At 38.2% G+C, this 18350-nt stretch overlaps 1 protein-coding gene across 1 annotated transcript in view; it reads left to right on the forward strand.

The window, feature by feature from the left end:
- The window catches only part of LOC113759760, a 56388-nt gene extending 42392 nt beyond the window's left edge, over window positions 1–13996 (forward strand). Inside the window, exon 2 of the mRNA XM_027302335.1 lies at window positions 13764–13996. Coding sequence (XP_027158136.1) covers window positions 13764–13996 — 233 coding nt within the window. The remainder of the gene's footprint in view (window positions 1–13763) is intronic.
- Window positions 13997–18350: the final 4354 nt, after the last annotated feature.

Here is an 18350-nt window from a genome sequence, read left to right on the forward strand (position 1 = left end):
TTTTTATAGTAAGTGGGGCTTTGTTCCAAAAAAAAAGAGAGAGAAAGTATCTAGCTCCAATAACTCGTGTGCTGAGTAACCGTGGATTTTCATCTAAAAGTTTTCACCTTCACATCAAAAGGTCCTTGAGTTGGATAATGTGACGACCCCACCTCCCCCTAGGGCGTATTCCAGGGTTTAGCGGACCACCTGCCCAACTCTCATCAGGACTCACTCACTCACTCACTCACGTCAAGAAATTTGGGTGCAACCTCAAGAGTAAAGGACCTAACAGTTCCCAAGTTTGGAACATACAAATACATTTACTTCTATCTCAAACATCCATACAATCCCAAATATACCAAAAGATTTAAGTTCTCAATACATTCAATCCCTAATCGAGCGACTAGGGCGAATACAATTACAAAGTTTCCAAAAACTAGACTACGCTAGCCTGTACCAGTCTCACGCCTCGCTCGTCCCCTGCAAGGAAAACAAATGTCATGGAATGAGTTAAAAACCCAGTGAAGTTTCAAATAGCAAGTTGACCATTCTTTAAAAGGGCAAGTAACAATGTAGCAAAATAGCGAGCATATCAAGTTCATAAAATGGAGCAATAACACTTCAAATAGCAAATCTCAAAATGAGCGAGTGTAAAATTTTTCAAAGGAAACAATAACCCGATAAGTAATAATCATGTCAAAGGGTAAGGATACGGATGGCTCTCAAGAGCCAAGTTCCCGTTGCTTCACTAGAGCTTGATCAAGTAGTAGTTGACACTCTGTCAACTTTCACGTAAAGTAACCAGTCCAGTAGAGTACCACTTAGCTACAATCTCCATCCACCAACCAAACCCCCTACTAGGCCCAAAATCCTCAATAAACACTGGTGATAATACTCGAGCATACCGATTAGTCGAGGAGTTAACACTCCACTCGACAACACTAGATACCCATGATTCGTTATCTAATCGACCAAGCCCTTGCCGGCTCGACTCGATTAACTAGCCAGTGGGGTTTGGGTCCCCAAGAATTCGATGAGATAACATCTCCAATCGAATAAATCAAGATAAAAGTACGGAGACGGGAATGAGAGGTACCTCCCACTCGGATTGAGTGTGATACATGCTGCCGCTCAACACTTACAAGTCAAGTACAAGTATATGAAGTCAATTGCAACAATAAACAAGTACATATCACATTAGGGCAAGTGTGATAAAGTATACCCTTGCCCGACCATACCAATCACATATCATTCGATCACATTGGTCAAGTATTGAAAACAAGTGTCAAGTTCAATCAAGTATTTGGAAGCACTCACCAAAGATGTAGTGCTTTTACGGATCACGTTCAGGTATTACTCCTTGTTTGGAGTCCAAATCTGCGATAAAACATCGTTTAAGAGTTTTGAAAATCAACTAAGGTTCGAAACTTAAACGTTTCGTTTAACGAAAATCAAGTAATTGAAACTCATTTGGAGAATATTCGTAAAACTCATGCTCGCTCTTAAAATTTTGAAACTTTAAAATGATTAAACTTTGAAATCCCCGTTTGAGTCGAAGAGACGAGAAAAACGTATTTCGATTAGTCGTTACTTTCATTTTTCCAAGGGTATAAGTTTCGGCCGAACTCTAGCTTATATATCTCTACAAAAGAGGACTCGAATAACCGAGACAATTCAAGTTCAATTCAACCTCAACTCTTCGCTCGAACCACACGTACACACGTCTAGTTCTCGAGTGAAAATTTGGGCGGCATGCTCTTTGTATTTAGCTATTTTTCAGCCATTTATGGTTTCTTTGTTTTCCTCAAATCAGTCCCAAAGTTACACATAAGCAGTGTTATCACAATAGCCCTTCAACTAGACTTAATTTCATTCAATTACAAAACAATACTAGTAATGCGACCGGAAATCAAATTTAAGGACAAACAACAAAACAGCAGGTTTGATGTCTCTTGGCGTTTCGATCACAACTGAAGCTACACCTATTGGTTTAGGGTACACTTTATACCGTTTTGAAGCTAAGATAGAGAACTACACGTCTTATGAAGACATCGATGGCCAATTCGTTCATTTTCAAGGTTAAAATGTGCAATCTCAAAGAAAATAGAACACTGTCCACGAAACAGTGCATTTGGCAGTCAGGTGTAATTTTATCATTTGACATGGTACAATACTCCGATTGAGGTGAAATTTTACAAGAAGCTATATAACTCCATTGCCTGATTCGGTCTCTAACATGGACGAATTAAATAGGTCAGAAACAGGACAGATTGGATTCACAGTTCTAGAATTGATTATTCAATACTTGAAATTCACATTTATGTCTTAAATCACCATACTAAGTCCCTATCAAAGCTTATCAACATCATATGCTATATAAACAACACTAAACACAACTGAACAACTCAAACCCTAGCTCAACAATCCACTATATCAATCAAAACTAACCAGTTAACCGTCATAAGGCAAGATTAAGAGCTTCTAACTAAACTTTAACAAGATTAAATGCAAGAAAAGGATAGGACACCATAATACCTCACCAAGGCTGCTTGCAAGAGAAAACCACAACCTTTCCTTCTAAAACTTTGCCACACAAAGCTTCCTAAGTACTAAAGGGAGAGTTTAATCGATTTAGAAGTTTGGATTTCACTCAAACCAAGCCAAAATTCAAGATAGAAATGAAGTGTTTCTTGCCTTTTTTTTCTCTTTTACTCTCGGCCATAATGACAGAAAAGGAGGAAGAAATGAAGCTCAAATAGAGATAAGAAGGTAGGATTGTTGTCACGGCCCCACCTCCCCCTGAGGCGAACCAGAGGGTTCGGCGGGCCGCCTGCCCAGCTCTCGCCGGGACTCAGTCGTTCACTACAATCCTCAATTGAATTTCAAGATATATATATCAAATATACATCAAAGGTTCCCAAACTTTACATATCAAAAGCGAAGCGTCCACGCTTCCGCAGCGCCACTCTGATCCTTGATCACAATTAGTATACATGAGGAAGTCCAAAACTAGACTATTACACATCCAATCAATTCTAAACGTTCAATACAATCCCAATATGAATGATTACACAAAAGGAAATCCAAGTTCAATCCATATATGAGATAATCCATGAATAAACACTACAAGCCCTTCCTTCGCCTTGAGCCCTGTGGAGGGGAATAAAACATTTTTGGGGTGAGCTAGAAGCTCAGCGAGTAACCAATAAAATCAGTTATCAAATCTGTTTAACAATGGTTAATTTCAATGATGTTGTAAATCAAAGGATAAGTCTAGAAACAATTACAACGTTTACAAAACATTAAATATGGAGTATCAATAATTCAAGAAACATTTACAATGCAAAGCGATAGTAACATTCATGAAAAGGATACGTTCGTTCTCCTGTCATTTCATTGCATTTTTGGTTTCATTCATGCATTCATTCACCCCGTCCCTGGCTTTTGGCCAGGCTCCACCAACCTACAAGGTAATACTCGAGTATACCGAAACGTTCACCCAAGTTCCTAGTCGCCTGACCGAGTCCGCTTCTGGCTCGAGACGACCGGTAACAAGGGGCAATGGCCAGTTCAGCCCAAAAGGCTTACATTCATGCGCAAGTAGCATTTAATCATTAATCATTGAAAATTTCATATTTATTTAGGTCGAGTGCGATAAAGTACACACTCGCCTAGAAAACTCGTTTTAACAATCATTGAAAGCAAAATCAATAATAACAAGACACTGATATGCAAGCACGCATGATATGTAAGAAAACAGTTCCAAAATTAAATTTGGAAACAGTTCAAAAGTAAATAATGCAAGAAACGGTTCATAAATAATTTTAGAAATGGTTTGAGGTCACTCACCTCCATGGCTCAGAAATCATCCATTAAATATCATTGCCTTGCTCAAATCCAAGTCTTAAATCACAAACTCAATGCAAACAAGTTCCTTCAAAGTTTGGACAGCACTTCCCCTGAATTTGCTTACTTTTCCAGCCGTCATGGCTTCATTATTTTTCTCATTCCAACCCAACGGTACACACACATCAACAAGTTCATCCAATAGCCATTCAACAAACTCCAAGTAGTACAAAGACAAGTCAAGCTAGGGAAAAGTCCGGAAATGAAAATTAAGCTCAAAACCAGAAAAACAGTTTTGAACGTCATTTTGCGGTAATGGTACCAAAGGCGCTACGATGGTCGGATGAAGGTACAAGACCCACTATTTCGAAGCTAAGAACCAGGGCTACAACAATGTAGAAGGTCACTCAGTCCAAATCCCAGCACAACTAAGTCATATATGCCAAATACCAAACCAGAACCGTAATTGCAGGTTTACAAATTACACTATGCTGTAATCAGTACAACTCAGTCTAAACAGGTCCAAATGCAGAAATTCCAAAGGCATATGGTAGCTAGGACATCAAGCTACATTCATCAGAAGACCTCAACACCCAAATCCAAAACAATTCCAGTCAAAACAACCCATTTCAGACGCAGTTATAACATCCTGATGACCCCAGAACAGCAATAGTAATTTCGGCTTATCTCATTCTACACTACTTCAATTGACCTGAAATTTTACAGGCACCCTTAAAACATCAATACCTACAACTTTCATGTTTTGAGCCAAGGCCAATTCCGCCTCTAACCATATAATACAAAACCGGACAGAAAGGGGGTTATGAAACCCTAACTTTTCACATTTCCTTCCAAATCCAAAATTGGTTGCAATTTCCAATCATTTACACCTACTAGAGTCATTAACCATCAATTCCCATCATCAAAGATATCCACAACATCACATTCATATTAAACCAGAAAATTCCTCAATAAATTGAAAACTTCACCAATTCATCTCAAACCAAGAAATAAATCACAAATTTCAGCACTTTAGCCACCACTAAGCACAACTTAAGCTTCATTAAGTGTAGGAGGAAGTTCAATCACCACTCACCTAGTAAACAAGAGAGGGAGAGTTGTTGGACACCTTAGCTTCCTTAAACACTTCACCAAATCACTTTCTAGTACCAAATAGAGAGATTTTATGGAGTAGAAACAAGATCAAATGGTTGGATGATTACACTCAAGCAAGATGGAAGCAAAAATCTTGGAGAGTTTTTCTTTCTTCTTAGCTAGAGAGGGCCGGCCACAATGGTGAAGAAAAGAGTGATTTTTGTGGTAATTTTGAGATATTTAATCAATTGGTAAGAAAGGTCAAAAAGTCAAATAAGTCAAATAAATGACCACCACTCTTAAGGTGACACTTGTCACTTCATTAATGCATTCCTATCCTTCTTTTTCCCTCTCACATCAATCACTTCACCTCCTCTATTTATCTCTTAACACCCTATAAATTTCACGCAGTATCCGGAACTTAACCTAATTGGTCGAATTTTTCCGAACTTTTCGCCCTAGTGGGTCCCACATCCGGTATACACTCTTAATTTCTCAAAACCTACTTGATACTAGAAAAATCATCCAAAAACTATATCTGCTCCTTAAAAATATCTAGAAAATTTCCCTACTAAAGAAAACGCAGAAAACAAGCCATTAAATAAATAAAACCCTAGAAAATTAGAAAATTTCCGGGTTCTAAAACTCATTTTTTTTCGGGGCGTCACATCTTCGCCAAGTGCCGCCGTGAGATTGCATCTCAAATTTTTCTTCTTTCCTTTTTATTTTGGTCAATATTTTCGGCCAACTAAAGCCGATAAAAGGCTGATATTTTCTGAAAAATAAGAAGGATATTAACGTAATAAAGTGGTGGTCAAGTGGTGTATTCAATCGGTAATGAACGGTACACTTCGGTTCACACCGTTTTTTCGTAACTCGCACGTACTAGGGTTTTCACTTACAATGCACTAATTTATTATTATCACTTCTAGACATACACTTTTTCTTATATAAAACTCACTCTTAATCACTAAATTGAGTACACACTCCACACCGATTATTCATTCTACTAAAAGACGCAAAAACCCTAAATTACGATACCAAGAAAATGAAAGGAAAAACCCTTGATTCAATGTTTAATTGTAACTATTGAGGAAGTGAATGAGTAGTAAAGCTATTATAAAGTAATAAATTCCAAATAAAAGGGAATTTTAAGAAAAATATAAGGGATTTTACAAGTCCTCACACTCTCTTCCCCTTAAGAGAATTTCGTTCTCGAAATTCATATATTTATTCGTAAATAGCTCAGGGTATTTTTTTGCATGCCCTTTTCTAGCTCCCAGGTCTCACCATTAGCCTAACTTTTAGCCAGATAATGAAAAACATGAAATTTACCTTGGTGGTTTAAGGCATACACTCTGGCTAGCACTCTGGGTTTATCTCCTCCTATTTTTGCTTGTTCAAGGTTTAGGTGTGACCTGCGGGGGCAAGTTGCAAGCTGGTGCTCATCACTACCACATCATAAACATTTTAGTGCCTTTTGCCAGCAATTATCTACTGTGTGGTTGGATTTTTCACAGTATCCATAAGATACTCGAGAGGCTAAGGTCCGACCTCCTTGCGAGACACTTCTTGCTTGTCCCCTTCCACCTGGGGCTCCTCTTGTAGTAAATTTCTTAGGTTTCCCCGAAATTTTCTCACCACCATCTCCTCGACCCACCTTAGAGGGTGATATATTTATATCACCTTGTTCCTACCTTTGACTTACACCAGGCGCACCTCTCTTTTTTGCATGAAAAATCCTCACTTGTGCCCTAGCAATTTCTATTCTCTGGATTTTCTCCAGAACTTCTGTAAAAGTATTAATTTGTGCCGCCGCCAAGGCCTCCTGTAGTTCCACATTGAGCCCCTGTACAAACTTCCTAACCCTCCTTTGCTCTGTAGCTATCAATTCGGGAGCAAACTTCGATAGTTTGGTGAACTGAGTCTCGTACTCAGATACACTTAGAGTTCCCTGACGGAGCTTAATAAACTCATCCTCCCTCTTTTTCTGAACAATCGAGGGAAAGTACTTCTCATTAAACTCTCGCACGAAATTCAACCAGGTCCATGCAGTTCCCTCTCTCTCCTACTTAGCTCTAACTACATTCCACCAAGCCCTGGCCGGTCCCTCAAACTGAAAAATAGCAAAATGCACCTGTCTCTCCTCCGCGTAGTTTAAAGCAACGAATATGTTGATCATGGTTTCTAACCACCTCTCGGCTACCTCAAGGTCTAGCCCTCCCAGGAACTTAGGAGGAGAAAACTTTTGAAATCTCTCTAGAGCCCTATCTTGCCTCATGTCAGGGTCCCTAGGTTGATTAACAAGGGTTTGACCCTACTGCTCTACCTGTCTATCCCCACGGCCACGGCTAGAGCCGCACCATCGGTTAGTTCTACGTCCTTGATTTCGCCTACCCTCCATACCTCTTTTGAACAATAGCCCATATCAGTATAAGTACAATAAAATTCGATTAAAACATTTTCAAATCATAAAATGAAAACTAATAGAACACATTGAAAATAACATACTTTCTGTATATACATATCATAGTAACTCACATATCCTGTGGGACATTAACCCTAAGTATTGTTCAAGCACTACACTTAATCAAAACGTGAAGAAGTACCACCAAGTACGCACACGTGAATAATAAGGGTCCCAATCTCACTAATATTTTTAATATATCCCACTTCCAGGCTATTCGCATTCTCCGTGCCTTAGATTTCGCCATCCAAACTTATCCTAATATTATTTGGGATATCGACTTATCATAAAGGTATCACTCTTTGATATTCGGGGTACAATAATCCACAAATCTGATAATTCACCACTCGAGTTAGCTAGGCTCAAGAGGAAATCAATCACTTTTGAGATTGCTATCTAACATACATATCTAAGGTCCCCAACAATAAACATTTGTTCCACACTTAATAATCCAATCCCCACAGTCCGAGAATCTCCCTGCAAGAGTTTGATATGAGCTCTGATACCATCTGTGACGACCCCACCTCCCCCTAGGGTTTATCCCAGGGTTTAGCGAATCGCCTGCCCAACTCTCGCCAGGACTCACTCACTCACGTCAAGAAATTTGGGTGCAATCTCAAGAGTAAAGGACTTAACAGTTCCCAAGTTTGGAACATATAAATACATTCACTTCTACCTCAAACATCCGTACAATTCCAAATATACCAAAAGATTTAAATTCTCAATACATTCAATCCCTAATCGAGCGACTAGGGCGAGTACAATTACAAAGTTTCCAAAAACTAGACTATGCTAGCCAGTACCAGTCTCACGCCTCGCTCGTCTCTTGTAAGGGAAACAAATGCCGTGGAATGAGCTAAAAGCCCAGTGAAGTTTCAAATAGCAAGTTGACCATTCTTTAAAAGGGCAAGTAACAATGTAGCAAAATAGCGAGCATATCAAGTTCATAAAAGGGAGTAATAACATTTCAAGGAGCAAATCTCAAAATGAGCGAGTGTAAAATTTTTCAAAGGAAACAATAACTCGATAAGTAATAATCATGTCAAAAGGTAAAGATATGGATGGCTCTCAAAAGCCAAGTTCCCATTGCTTCACCAGAGCTTGATCAAGTAGTAGTTGACACTCCGTCAACTTTCACGTAAAGTAACCAGTCCAGTAGAGCACCATTTAGCTACAATCTCCGTCCACCAGCCAAACCCCCTATTGGGCCCAAAATCCTCAATAAACACTGGTGGTAATACTCGAGCATACCAATTAGTCGAGGAGGTAACACTCCACTCGACAACACTAGATACCCATGGTTCGTTATCTAATCGACCAAGCCCTTGCCGGCTCGACTCGATTAACTAGTCAGTGGGGTTTGAGTCCCCAAGAATTCGATGAGATAACATCTCCAACCAAATGAATCCCGATAAAAGTACGGAGATGGGAATGAGAAGCACCTCCCACTCGGATTGAGTGTAGTACATGCTGTCGCTCAGCACTTACAAGTCAAGTACAAGTATATGAAGTCAATTGCAACAATAAACGAGTACATATCACATTAGGGCAAGTGAGATAAAGTACACCCTTGCTCGACCATACCAATCACATATCATTCGATCACATTGGTCAAGTATTGAAAACAAGTGTCAAGTTCAATCAAGTATTTGGAAGCACTCACCAAAGATGTAGTGTCTTTACAGATCACGTTCAGGTATTACTCCTTGTTTAGAGTCCAAATCTGCGATAAAACATCGTTTAAGAGCTTTGAAAATCAACTAAGGTTCAAAACTTAAACGTTTCGTTTAACGAAAATCAAGTAATTGAAACTCATTTGGAGAATATTCGTAAACTCATGATCGCTCTTAAAACTTTGAAATTTTGAAGCGATTAAACTTTGAAATCCCCGTTTGAGTCGAAGAGACGAGGAAAACATATTTCTATAAGTTGTTACTTTCATTTTTTCAAGGGTACAAGTTTCGGCGGAACTCTAGCTTATATACCTCTACAAAAGAGGACTCGAATAACCAAGACAATTCAAGTTCAACTCAATCTCAACTCTTCGCTTGAACACGTACACACGTCTAGTCCTCGAGTGAAAATTTGGGCGGCATGCCCTTTGTATTTAGCTATTTTCTAGCCATTTATGGCTTCATTGTTTTCCTCAAATTAGCCCCAAAGTTACACACAAGCAATGTTACCACAATAGCCTTTCAACTAGGCTTAATGTCATTCAATTACAAAACAATACTAGTAATGCGACCGGAAATCAAATTTAAGGACAAACAACAAAATAGCAGGTTTGACGTCTCTTGGCATTTCGGTCACAACGGAAGCTACACCTATCGGTTTGGGGTACACTTTATACCATTTCGAAGCTAAGACAGGGAACTACAAGTCTTATGAAGACATTGACAGCCAATTCGTTCATTTTCAAGTTAAAATGTGCAATCTCAAATAAAGTAGAACACTGTCCATGAAACAGTGCATTTGGCAGTTAGGTGTAATTTTGTCATTTCACATGCTACAGTGCTCCGATTGAGCTGAAATTTTGCAGGAAGCTATATAAATCCATTCCCTATAACTTGCATGTTTTGACCTATGCCTGATTCGGCTTCTAACATGGATGAATTAAACAGGTCAGAAACAGGACAGATTGGATTCTCAATTCTGGAATTGATGATTCAATGCTTGAAATTCACATTTATGTCTTAAATCACCATACCAAGTCCCTATCAAAGCTTATCAACATCATATGCTATATAAACAACACTAAAAACAACTGAACAACTCAAACCCTAGTTCAACAATCCACCATATCAATCAAAACTAACCAATTAACTGTCATAAGGCAAGATTAAGAGCTTCTAACTAAACTTTAACAATATTAAATGCAAGAAAAGGATAGGAAACCATAATACCTCACCAAGGCTGCTTGCAAGAGAAAACCACAACCTTTCCTTCCAAAACTTTTCCACACAAAGCTTCCTAAGTACTAAAGGGAGAGTTTAATCGGTTTAGAAGTTTGGATTTCACTCAAACCAAGCCAAAAATCAAGATGGAAATGAAGTATTTCTTGCCTTTTTTTTTCTCTCTTACTCTCGAGCACAATGACAGAAAGGAGGAAGAAATAAAGCTCAAATAGAGATAAGAAGGTAGGATTTTAGTTTGGTCAAAGTTGGGTTGATCTTCGCCAAGTGTCGCTGTGAGATTCCATCTCAAATTTTTCTTCTTTTCCTTTTTATTTTGGTCAATATTTTCGGCCAATTAAAGCTGATAAAAGGCTGATATTTTCTGAAAAATAACAATGATATTAAGGTAATAAAGTGGTGATCAAGTGGTGTATTCAATCGGTAACGAACGGTACACTTCGGTTCACACCGTTTTTCCGTAACTCGCACGTACTAGGGTTTTCACTTACAATGCACTAATTTATTATTATCACTTCTAAACATACATTTTTTTTTATATAAAACTCACTCTTAATCACCAAATTGAGTACACACTTCACACCGATTATTCATTCTACCAAAAGACACAAAAATCCTAATTTACGATACCAAGAAAACGAAAGGAAAAATCCTTGATTCGATGTTTAATTGTAACTATTGAGGAAGTGAATGAGTAGTAAAGCTATTGTAATGTAATAAATTCCAAATAAAAGAGAATTTTAAGAAAAATATAAGGGATTTTACAAGTCCTCACAGATAGTTGTTGAGTAACCGCCAATTTTCATCTAAAATGTCAATTGTCACATCAAAAGACAATTTTCCAAAGAAGTTCTAGAACTTTTGAAAAGTAGTAAGAACCCATCTACTTATATGTGAGAATTTTAGCATGGTAAGAACTTAGAGAATGACTTGGAAAAATTATATTTCACATAACAAATGCGGGTCACTCACTATTATATTCAAGTTGAAGATAAATGAATGAGTCAAATATGTTACCATTTAATATACAATAATCTTTCTTTAGCTTGATATATGAGTACTTGAAAGATTGGAGAAATTGTAAAGGTGTTTCTTATTGTTAAATGAAATGAATTTAAATAAGTGTGTACATTTTTATCTCTTGAACTTTTGGAATTGCTTATGGCTGCTTGAGGATAAACAACAGTTCAAGTGTAAGAAAGTTGATAAGAGCATTTTATGCACTATATTTTGTGGCCATTTCAAGTGATTTTAAATCATGTTTGGCTAAAAGCAATAACATTGAGGATGAAAATCTTTCATAAGTTAATGTTGAAGAATGTGTGATCTAATGTTAGAGGTTCGTTGGTTTCCTTTCACTTGTTTGGATGATCTACTTTTGCAAGTAAGAAAAGGATGTTTCATTGGAAGTATGATCACCAAATCAAGCAAGGAAAACCTCGAGTATGCAATAATAAACTCGGAAAATAAGGGTAAGAAACCAATTCTTGGACAAGAAACGATTAAAGCCTTGGTTAGGTGACAGAATGGTTGAAGAAGGAGATGAAAATTTCTTACTGATAAGAAACTAGTCATCCAAACTGGTTTTTGTCCAAGGTCCGGTTTCTTTATCGATTTCAACTTTTGCAAGTTTCACAACATGGCAATTTGATTCTTCTTGATGAATTTGTGCAAGCTAGATCAACAATAATGGATGAGACTTAAAGGAGGTTAGACTAACTTGTCAAGAAATTTCATTAACACTTTTGAGCATTCCAAAGTTGGACGAATCATGTGGCCTTAAACCTTTGAAGCACAACTTTTATTTGTATTCACATGGTGAAGATCATTGCACTTTTGTCTTGTATAGAGCAAAGTTTGCCTATAAATAGATGAAGGGCTTAAAAGCGATTGGTTGGACCATCTTTGACATTAAGGGAATTAGCCCCACTCTTGGCATGCACCGGATCTTAATGAAAAATTGCAAACCAGTGGTTGAAATTCAAAGATGACTAAATCCAAACATGAAGGAGGTGATAAGGCTTGGAATTCTTAAGTGGCTGGATATAGGTATAATCTTTTCCATCTCTGATAGCATCGGGATAAGTCCTATACATGTAGTACCTAATAACAGTGGAGCTATTTTCTGAATTTTTTTTATTTTTCTATAAAATAAGGAGGAATGAGTTTGAAGCTACTCAAATTGTAGGCAATTAGAAAACTCATAGTGCAAAGAAATGATGAGATATCATGGAGTACTAAAAAAGAAAAACAAAGCAACGATGCAAAATTAGGCAAGCGATGCTTATGACAGTGAAACTTACCTGCTAGAGCCTTTCAGGATATCATCGAGTTTATTTCCTAGTCCAGGGCAAATCGAGATCACTCCTTTTACTTTGCCCTTCTTCATCACTCTCATTGCTAATTGGTTTCAATTCCTTCCTCTTGTGAGAGTTGGTGTTGCTATAAAAGGAAATTGGGTTAAAACCTGCTGAAACCCAGGATGATCTTTGCTTGGGTTGGTTTAATTCTAAGTGTTAATGCTACTTAAAATCTACTAGACATTAATGCTTCAGATTGGTATCTGAAATTTGCAATTTTTTGGAAAAAGTTTGGGAAAGTTTGAAAAAGTTTGAAACACTCAAAGCTGAGAGACATGCACTCATACTGAGAGAGAGGGAACTCTCTACCTTTGCTGTTTTCATTTCTTGTGTTGTTTTAGGTTTTTTAGATCTTAGTGGTTACTGCAAGAGATAGCCTTAGTATCTTTATAGACCCCATGGCGGAAGAACTAGCAGATGCAATGAGAAAGTTTGTTTTATTGGAAAAGAATTAGAGGGAGCTGATCTTGGGTGTGAAGACATAAATAGTGGAATTCAGGAATGTTAATCCAGCTTAGTTGGTAGAATTAAAGGAGAGAAAATGGTGAACTTTGTTGGAGTGAAGAACTTTGTGAACTCAGCATGGGGATATCCGAGGAACTTTGGATCATTGAGCTGGGCCTAAACTTGTTTCGGTTTTTTATGCCAAACATTGAGGACAGAGAGAGAAACTAGGAGAGGGGCCATGGATTATGGACAACCAACTTCTGGTGATAAAAAGATGGATTGAAGGTATAGAAGAGAGTACAACAGCCTTTGACCTAACTTCTTTATGGGTTCGAGTTTGGAATTTCCTTGTGCATCGGATAACTAAGGAAGCAGGAAGAAAATTTGGAGCAGTCTTTCATGGAATTAAGGAAGTACTTGTACCTTAGGTAGGAGGAAAAAAGGGCAGACACTTAAAGTTGTTGGTTATACTAGATATCTCCTAGCCTATTCTAAGGGAAACAACATTTAAGGTGAATGGTGCAATGAAATGGCTGAACTTCAAAGCACGGAGAAAGATCCTGCAAGGCAATAATCCAGGTAAGCAAAGGAAAACAAGAGCATCGGTATGGCCCATGGCTTAGAGCCAATATAGGGAAGTCATCTCTTCAAAAGGAACAACAGAACAAATACACACTGAGAGGAGCTATTGGGGTTTCAAAAATGGAGAAATGATCCTACTTAACCCCAAGGGTAAAGAGAATTTGGATCATAGACACAAGGAAACTATGGCAGATAGACAGGAGACAACCACACAAAGTGAGGAAGGCAGGCTGGGGGAAAAGGAGAAATCTAGGATGACCAGAACCAATGGGGTACAGAAACAAGAAGCAGAGACAAGCAATTAAAGAGGACAAGTCCAAAGGAAGGAAGCAAGTACCAACATAGGACTGTGAGGCATCTGTACTAGTGACTTTACTTGTGTTTCAAATGAGGGAAATGGCCATAATAATTCTGAGGAAGGAATATTAAGCAAGTCAGAGCCAAAAATAAAAAATAAAAAATAAAAACAAAATATGGAGGCTAATCATGATGCAGAAAGACAAGAACTAGAAGAGATAGCTAAGGAGTTGAAGCAAATAACAGTTGTGGAAGGAGTCTTTTCAGATACTGAAACAGCCTCAATGCAAATTGATGCAAAAAGCTCTGACAAGACCACAAAAGCAGCCTAGAAGTATGACAGAAAAATGAAGAAGCAACTAAAATCCTCAAAGATATCTGGGCAGCCACTAAGAGAGCTAAATGGGATCAGGAAAACAACACATCAACAAGGGAAGAGAAAGATAAATTTGGTTGATAAGAAAATGGAGGATGGTCTGCCCAATGAGCTAGAACACAAAAGGAATAAAATGGTAGGAGCCGAGGAGGATTAAATAGAGGAAAAAGAAGGGGTAGAGGAAAAAGAAGGGGTAGGGGCCAACTTTAACTGGCCCCTTAGTCTAAAATGAGAGTTTTGGTGTGGAACTGCCAAAGAGCAGGGAGCCCCTTGATTGTTCCCTAGCAGAGGGAGGATAACAACCTTCTCTTCCCAAATATAATCTTTCTCTGTGAAACCAAAAATAGACTTAAATATATGAAAAAGGTTCAGAAAACCCTTAGATTTGAGGAAAGTGTGATTGTTAAGGCTATGAACAAAAAAGAAAGAATGGCCTTGTTTTGGAATAAAGACATAGAGGTGAAACAAGTGATCACTGCAGCTTTTACTATAGAGGCTCAAGTGAAAGATCTTGATAACCAGATTGAATGGTGGCTAATAGGAGTCTACATGAATTGTGATGCTCAAATCAGGAAAAATTGTGAGGACTTGTAAATTCCTTATATATTTCTTGAAAATTCCCTTTTATTTGAAAATCATTAGGCAATTATTATTCTATACTATCCTACTACTCAATCACCCTAGAAAAGTGCCAATGATCATAGGATGTTAGGGTTTTCCTTTCCGATTTCAATTCGAAGTGAAATAGGATTTTTCGTGTATCCGTAGTGCAATTATCCGGTACGGAGTAAGGATCAAATTTGGTGCTTAAGAGTGACTTTTAGGTGAGAAATAATATGTGATTAGAAGCAATGATAAAAAGTTAGTGAATAGGAAGTAAAAACCCTAGTACGTGTGATTTAAGGAAAAACGGTGCGAACCGACGTGTACCGTGCACTACCGATTGAACACACCACTTGATCACCACTTTCTTACCATATAAGCTCATTAATATTTGTGCAAAATATCCCCTCATTCTCAGCTAGCTTTGGCCGAAAATGTTGACCAAATTTGCAAGGAAAAGAAAAAAAAATGAGTGGAAATTGGTGATGCCACTTGTTGGCCATCTAGGGCCTTGACCAAGACCAAATTGTCTTGCCTTCTTATCACCATTTAGCTTCCTTTCTTCATCATTTTCTGCTTGCTTTGGCCGAGAGAGAGGGAGAGAAAAACCAAGGGAGAGATACACCAATCCATCTTGAGTTTGAGTCACTTAAGTGAGGAAACAAGAAACTAATCCGATTAAAACTTTCTTTGAGTGTTTAGCTAGTGGTGTGTTGGTGAAAGTTTGGAAGGAAAAGTTAGGGCTGCTCTTGGAAGTAACTTTAGTAAGGTAATAATCCTGATTTACCATTTCTTACTCTTAATCTTGCTTAACTTGGCATAGCACCTTAAATTTGTGGTGGATGATAGCCATTATAATGATTTGGATGGATATAGTTAGGGGTGTATTCGAGCCGAGTCGAGCTTGAGTACCGCTTTACTCGAGCTCGACTCGGCTATAATATAATTATACTCGAGCTCGATCGAGTCGAAGAATCACAGCTCGAGCTCGAGCTCGATCGAGTCCTTAAAAAGCTCGAGCTCGACTCGATAAGGATACTCATCGGTAATTTCTCAGAATTTATTTACCTATATTAGTAATTTTATATATAATTTTTTTTAAATTTTTTTATGTGATACTCGATAGAGCTCGTCGAGCTCTCGAGTATCAAATTTCTGAGCTCGAGCTCGACTCGATAGCTCTAACGAGCAGCTCGAGATCGAGCTCGAGCTCGATGAAGCGAGTTCGAGCTCGAGCTTCTGATCGAGTACATATCGAGCTCGAGTCGAGTAGCTTGAATCAGCTCCACCCCTAGATATAGTGTATGTTCTTGAGTTACATGAGTTAGGGTTTGAATGATTTTCTACCTATACTTGTTGTATGGATAGTATATGTTGTATCTAAATTTATATAAGAGGTTGTGGTAGTGATTGGAGCAAGAAATGAAGAAAGTTTCCTTTGAAACCGTAAAATTTCAGATTTCTGGAAAACTGTAACTCAGTTCTGTCCGGTTCCAGTTCATGATGTTAGAGGCTAAGTTAAGCTTAGCATAAACATGAAAGTTGTAGAGAATGATGTTTTATAGTTGCCTACAAAATTTCATCACAATCGGAGCAACGTATCCTATGAAAAGACCAAAATACCCTCACTGCCCGAGGATGCATCCAGTGATCAGTTTTAGACAGTTCATCCAATTGACCATGTCTATTCACCATGATCCGTGCTGACTTAGCCATTTTCCAAAACATGAAAATTTTAGTATTTTGTCTTAGCTTTTCAATGCCTCCAAGAACGCCTTAAACGGACTTTAGGAACTTGAGGTATGGCCATTTGGAGGTAGTACGGTTAACTGGCCGGCTAGTTGGAATTTGGTTCTGTGAATTGGGAATTTGACTGGGTTACACTGGAAATTAGACTAGGTGGTCTTCACCAAAGTTGTATCCCTTTGTCTTAGCTTCGAAACGGTATAAGTTTCATCTCAATCCGATAAGCGTAACCTCAGATATGTCCATTCCGCAAAAACCCATCAAATCTGTCTTTTGTTAGACTTCATTTCCGCACATGTCATTAGCTTGATTTTTGTACTTGTATTACCTTGAGTCTATTGAACGGCTATTGAAATGAATTTGTGTTGTGTGTATCTTTGGGTTTGATTGAGGAAAAGAATGAAGCCATAAATGGTTGGAAATAGGAAAATACAAAGGACGTGCTGCCCAAATTTACGCTCGAGGACTAGAAAAATATACTTGCGACTTGAGTAAGGGTTAAGAGTGATTACTACTTGAACCATCTAGGATATTTGCGTCTTCTTTTTCCAAGGTATATAAGTAAGGATTTGGCCGAACTTGTACCCTTGAAAAATAAAAATAATGACTGCTCGAAGTATGTTTTCCTTGTACTTTCGGCTCAAATGGCATTTCCAAGTATAAATGTTACAAAGTTTTATAGTTTAAAAAGCGAGCAAGTGTTTCACGACTACTCTTCAAGTGAATTTCAATTTCTTGATTCTTATTGAACGAAACGTCTGAGTTTCGAACCTTAGTCGATTTTCAAAGTTTTTAAGTCAAGTTTTATCGCAGATTTGGACTCCAAACCCGGAGTACCATCCAGCCGCGATCACTAGAGGCACTACTTTTAGTGAGTGCTTCCAAATATCTGATTGAACCTAATATTTGGAATCTATCTTTGACCAATGTGATTACATGATATATAAGTGATTTGATAAGGCAAGGGTGTACTTTATCGCACTTGCCCTAATAAGACTTGTTCTTGTTCATCGATTTCAATTGTCTTGCTCTACATGCGTGTGAATTATATCTTGCCTGGAATTCCAGAAACCCTGTGGCTAGTTAATCGAGTCGAGCCGGCAAGGGCCAGGTCGATTAGATAACAAACCCTGGGTAATTAGTGATGTCGAGTGGAGTGTTATCTCCTCGGCTAATCGGTATACTCGAGTATTACCACCCGTGTTTCGTGTGGCGTGCGGGCCCGGTAAGGGGGTTGATCGGGGAACGGAGACTGGCGTGAAGTGGGGTATTTCTGGATGAGATCATTATTTGAAAGTTGACGGAGTGTCAACTACCAATTGATCAAGTTGGGATGGAGCCGAGAGATGAGCTACTGTATCCTTACATGTGAATGTGAACTAGATATTTCTTGATTATCTGAAATGTTATTTCTCTGATTCGACTTGTTTGCTCGCTATTTCACTATCACACTGTTATTACTTTATTTGATGTCCAATTTGATATTTGAAACTTCACTGAGCTTTGGCTCACTCCGTTTGTTTTGTTTTCCTTACAGGGGTACGAGCGAGGCGTGAGATATATAAAGACTAGCGTAGCCTAGTTGTTTTTGACTTTTGACTTGTACTCGCGTTATCACTCGATTAGGATGATTGTAC

The sequence above is a fragment of the Coffea eugenioides genome, chromosome 2 (assembly GCF_003713205.1).
Source record: "Coffea eugenioides isolate CCC68of chromosome 2, Ceug_1.0, whole genome shotgun sequence".
Lineage (NCBI taxonomy): Eukaryota > Viridiplantae > Streptophyta > Magnoliopsida > Gentianales > Rubiaceae > Coffea > Coffea eugenioides.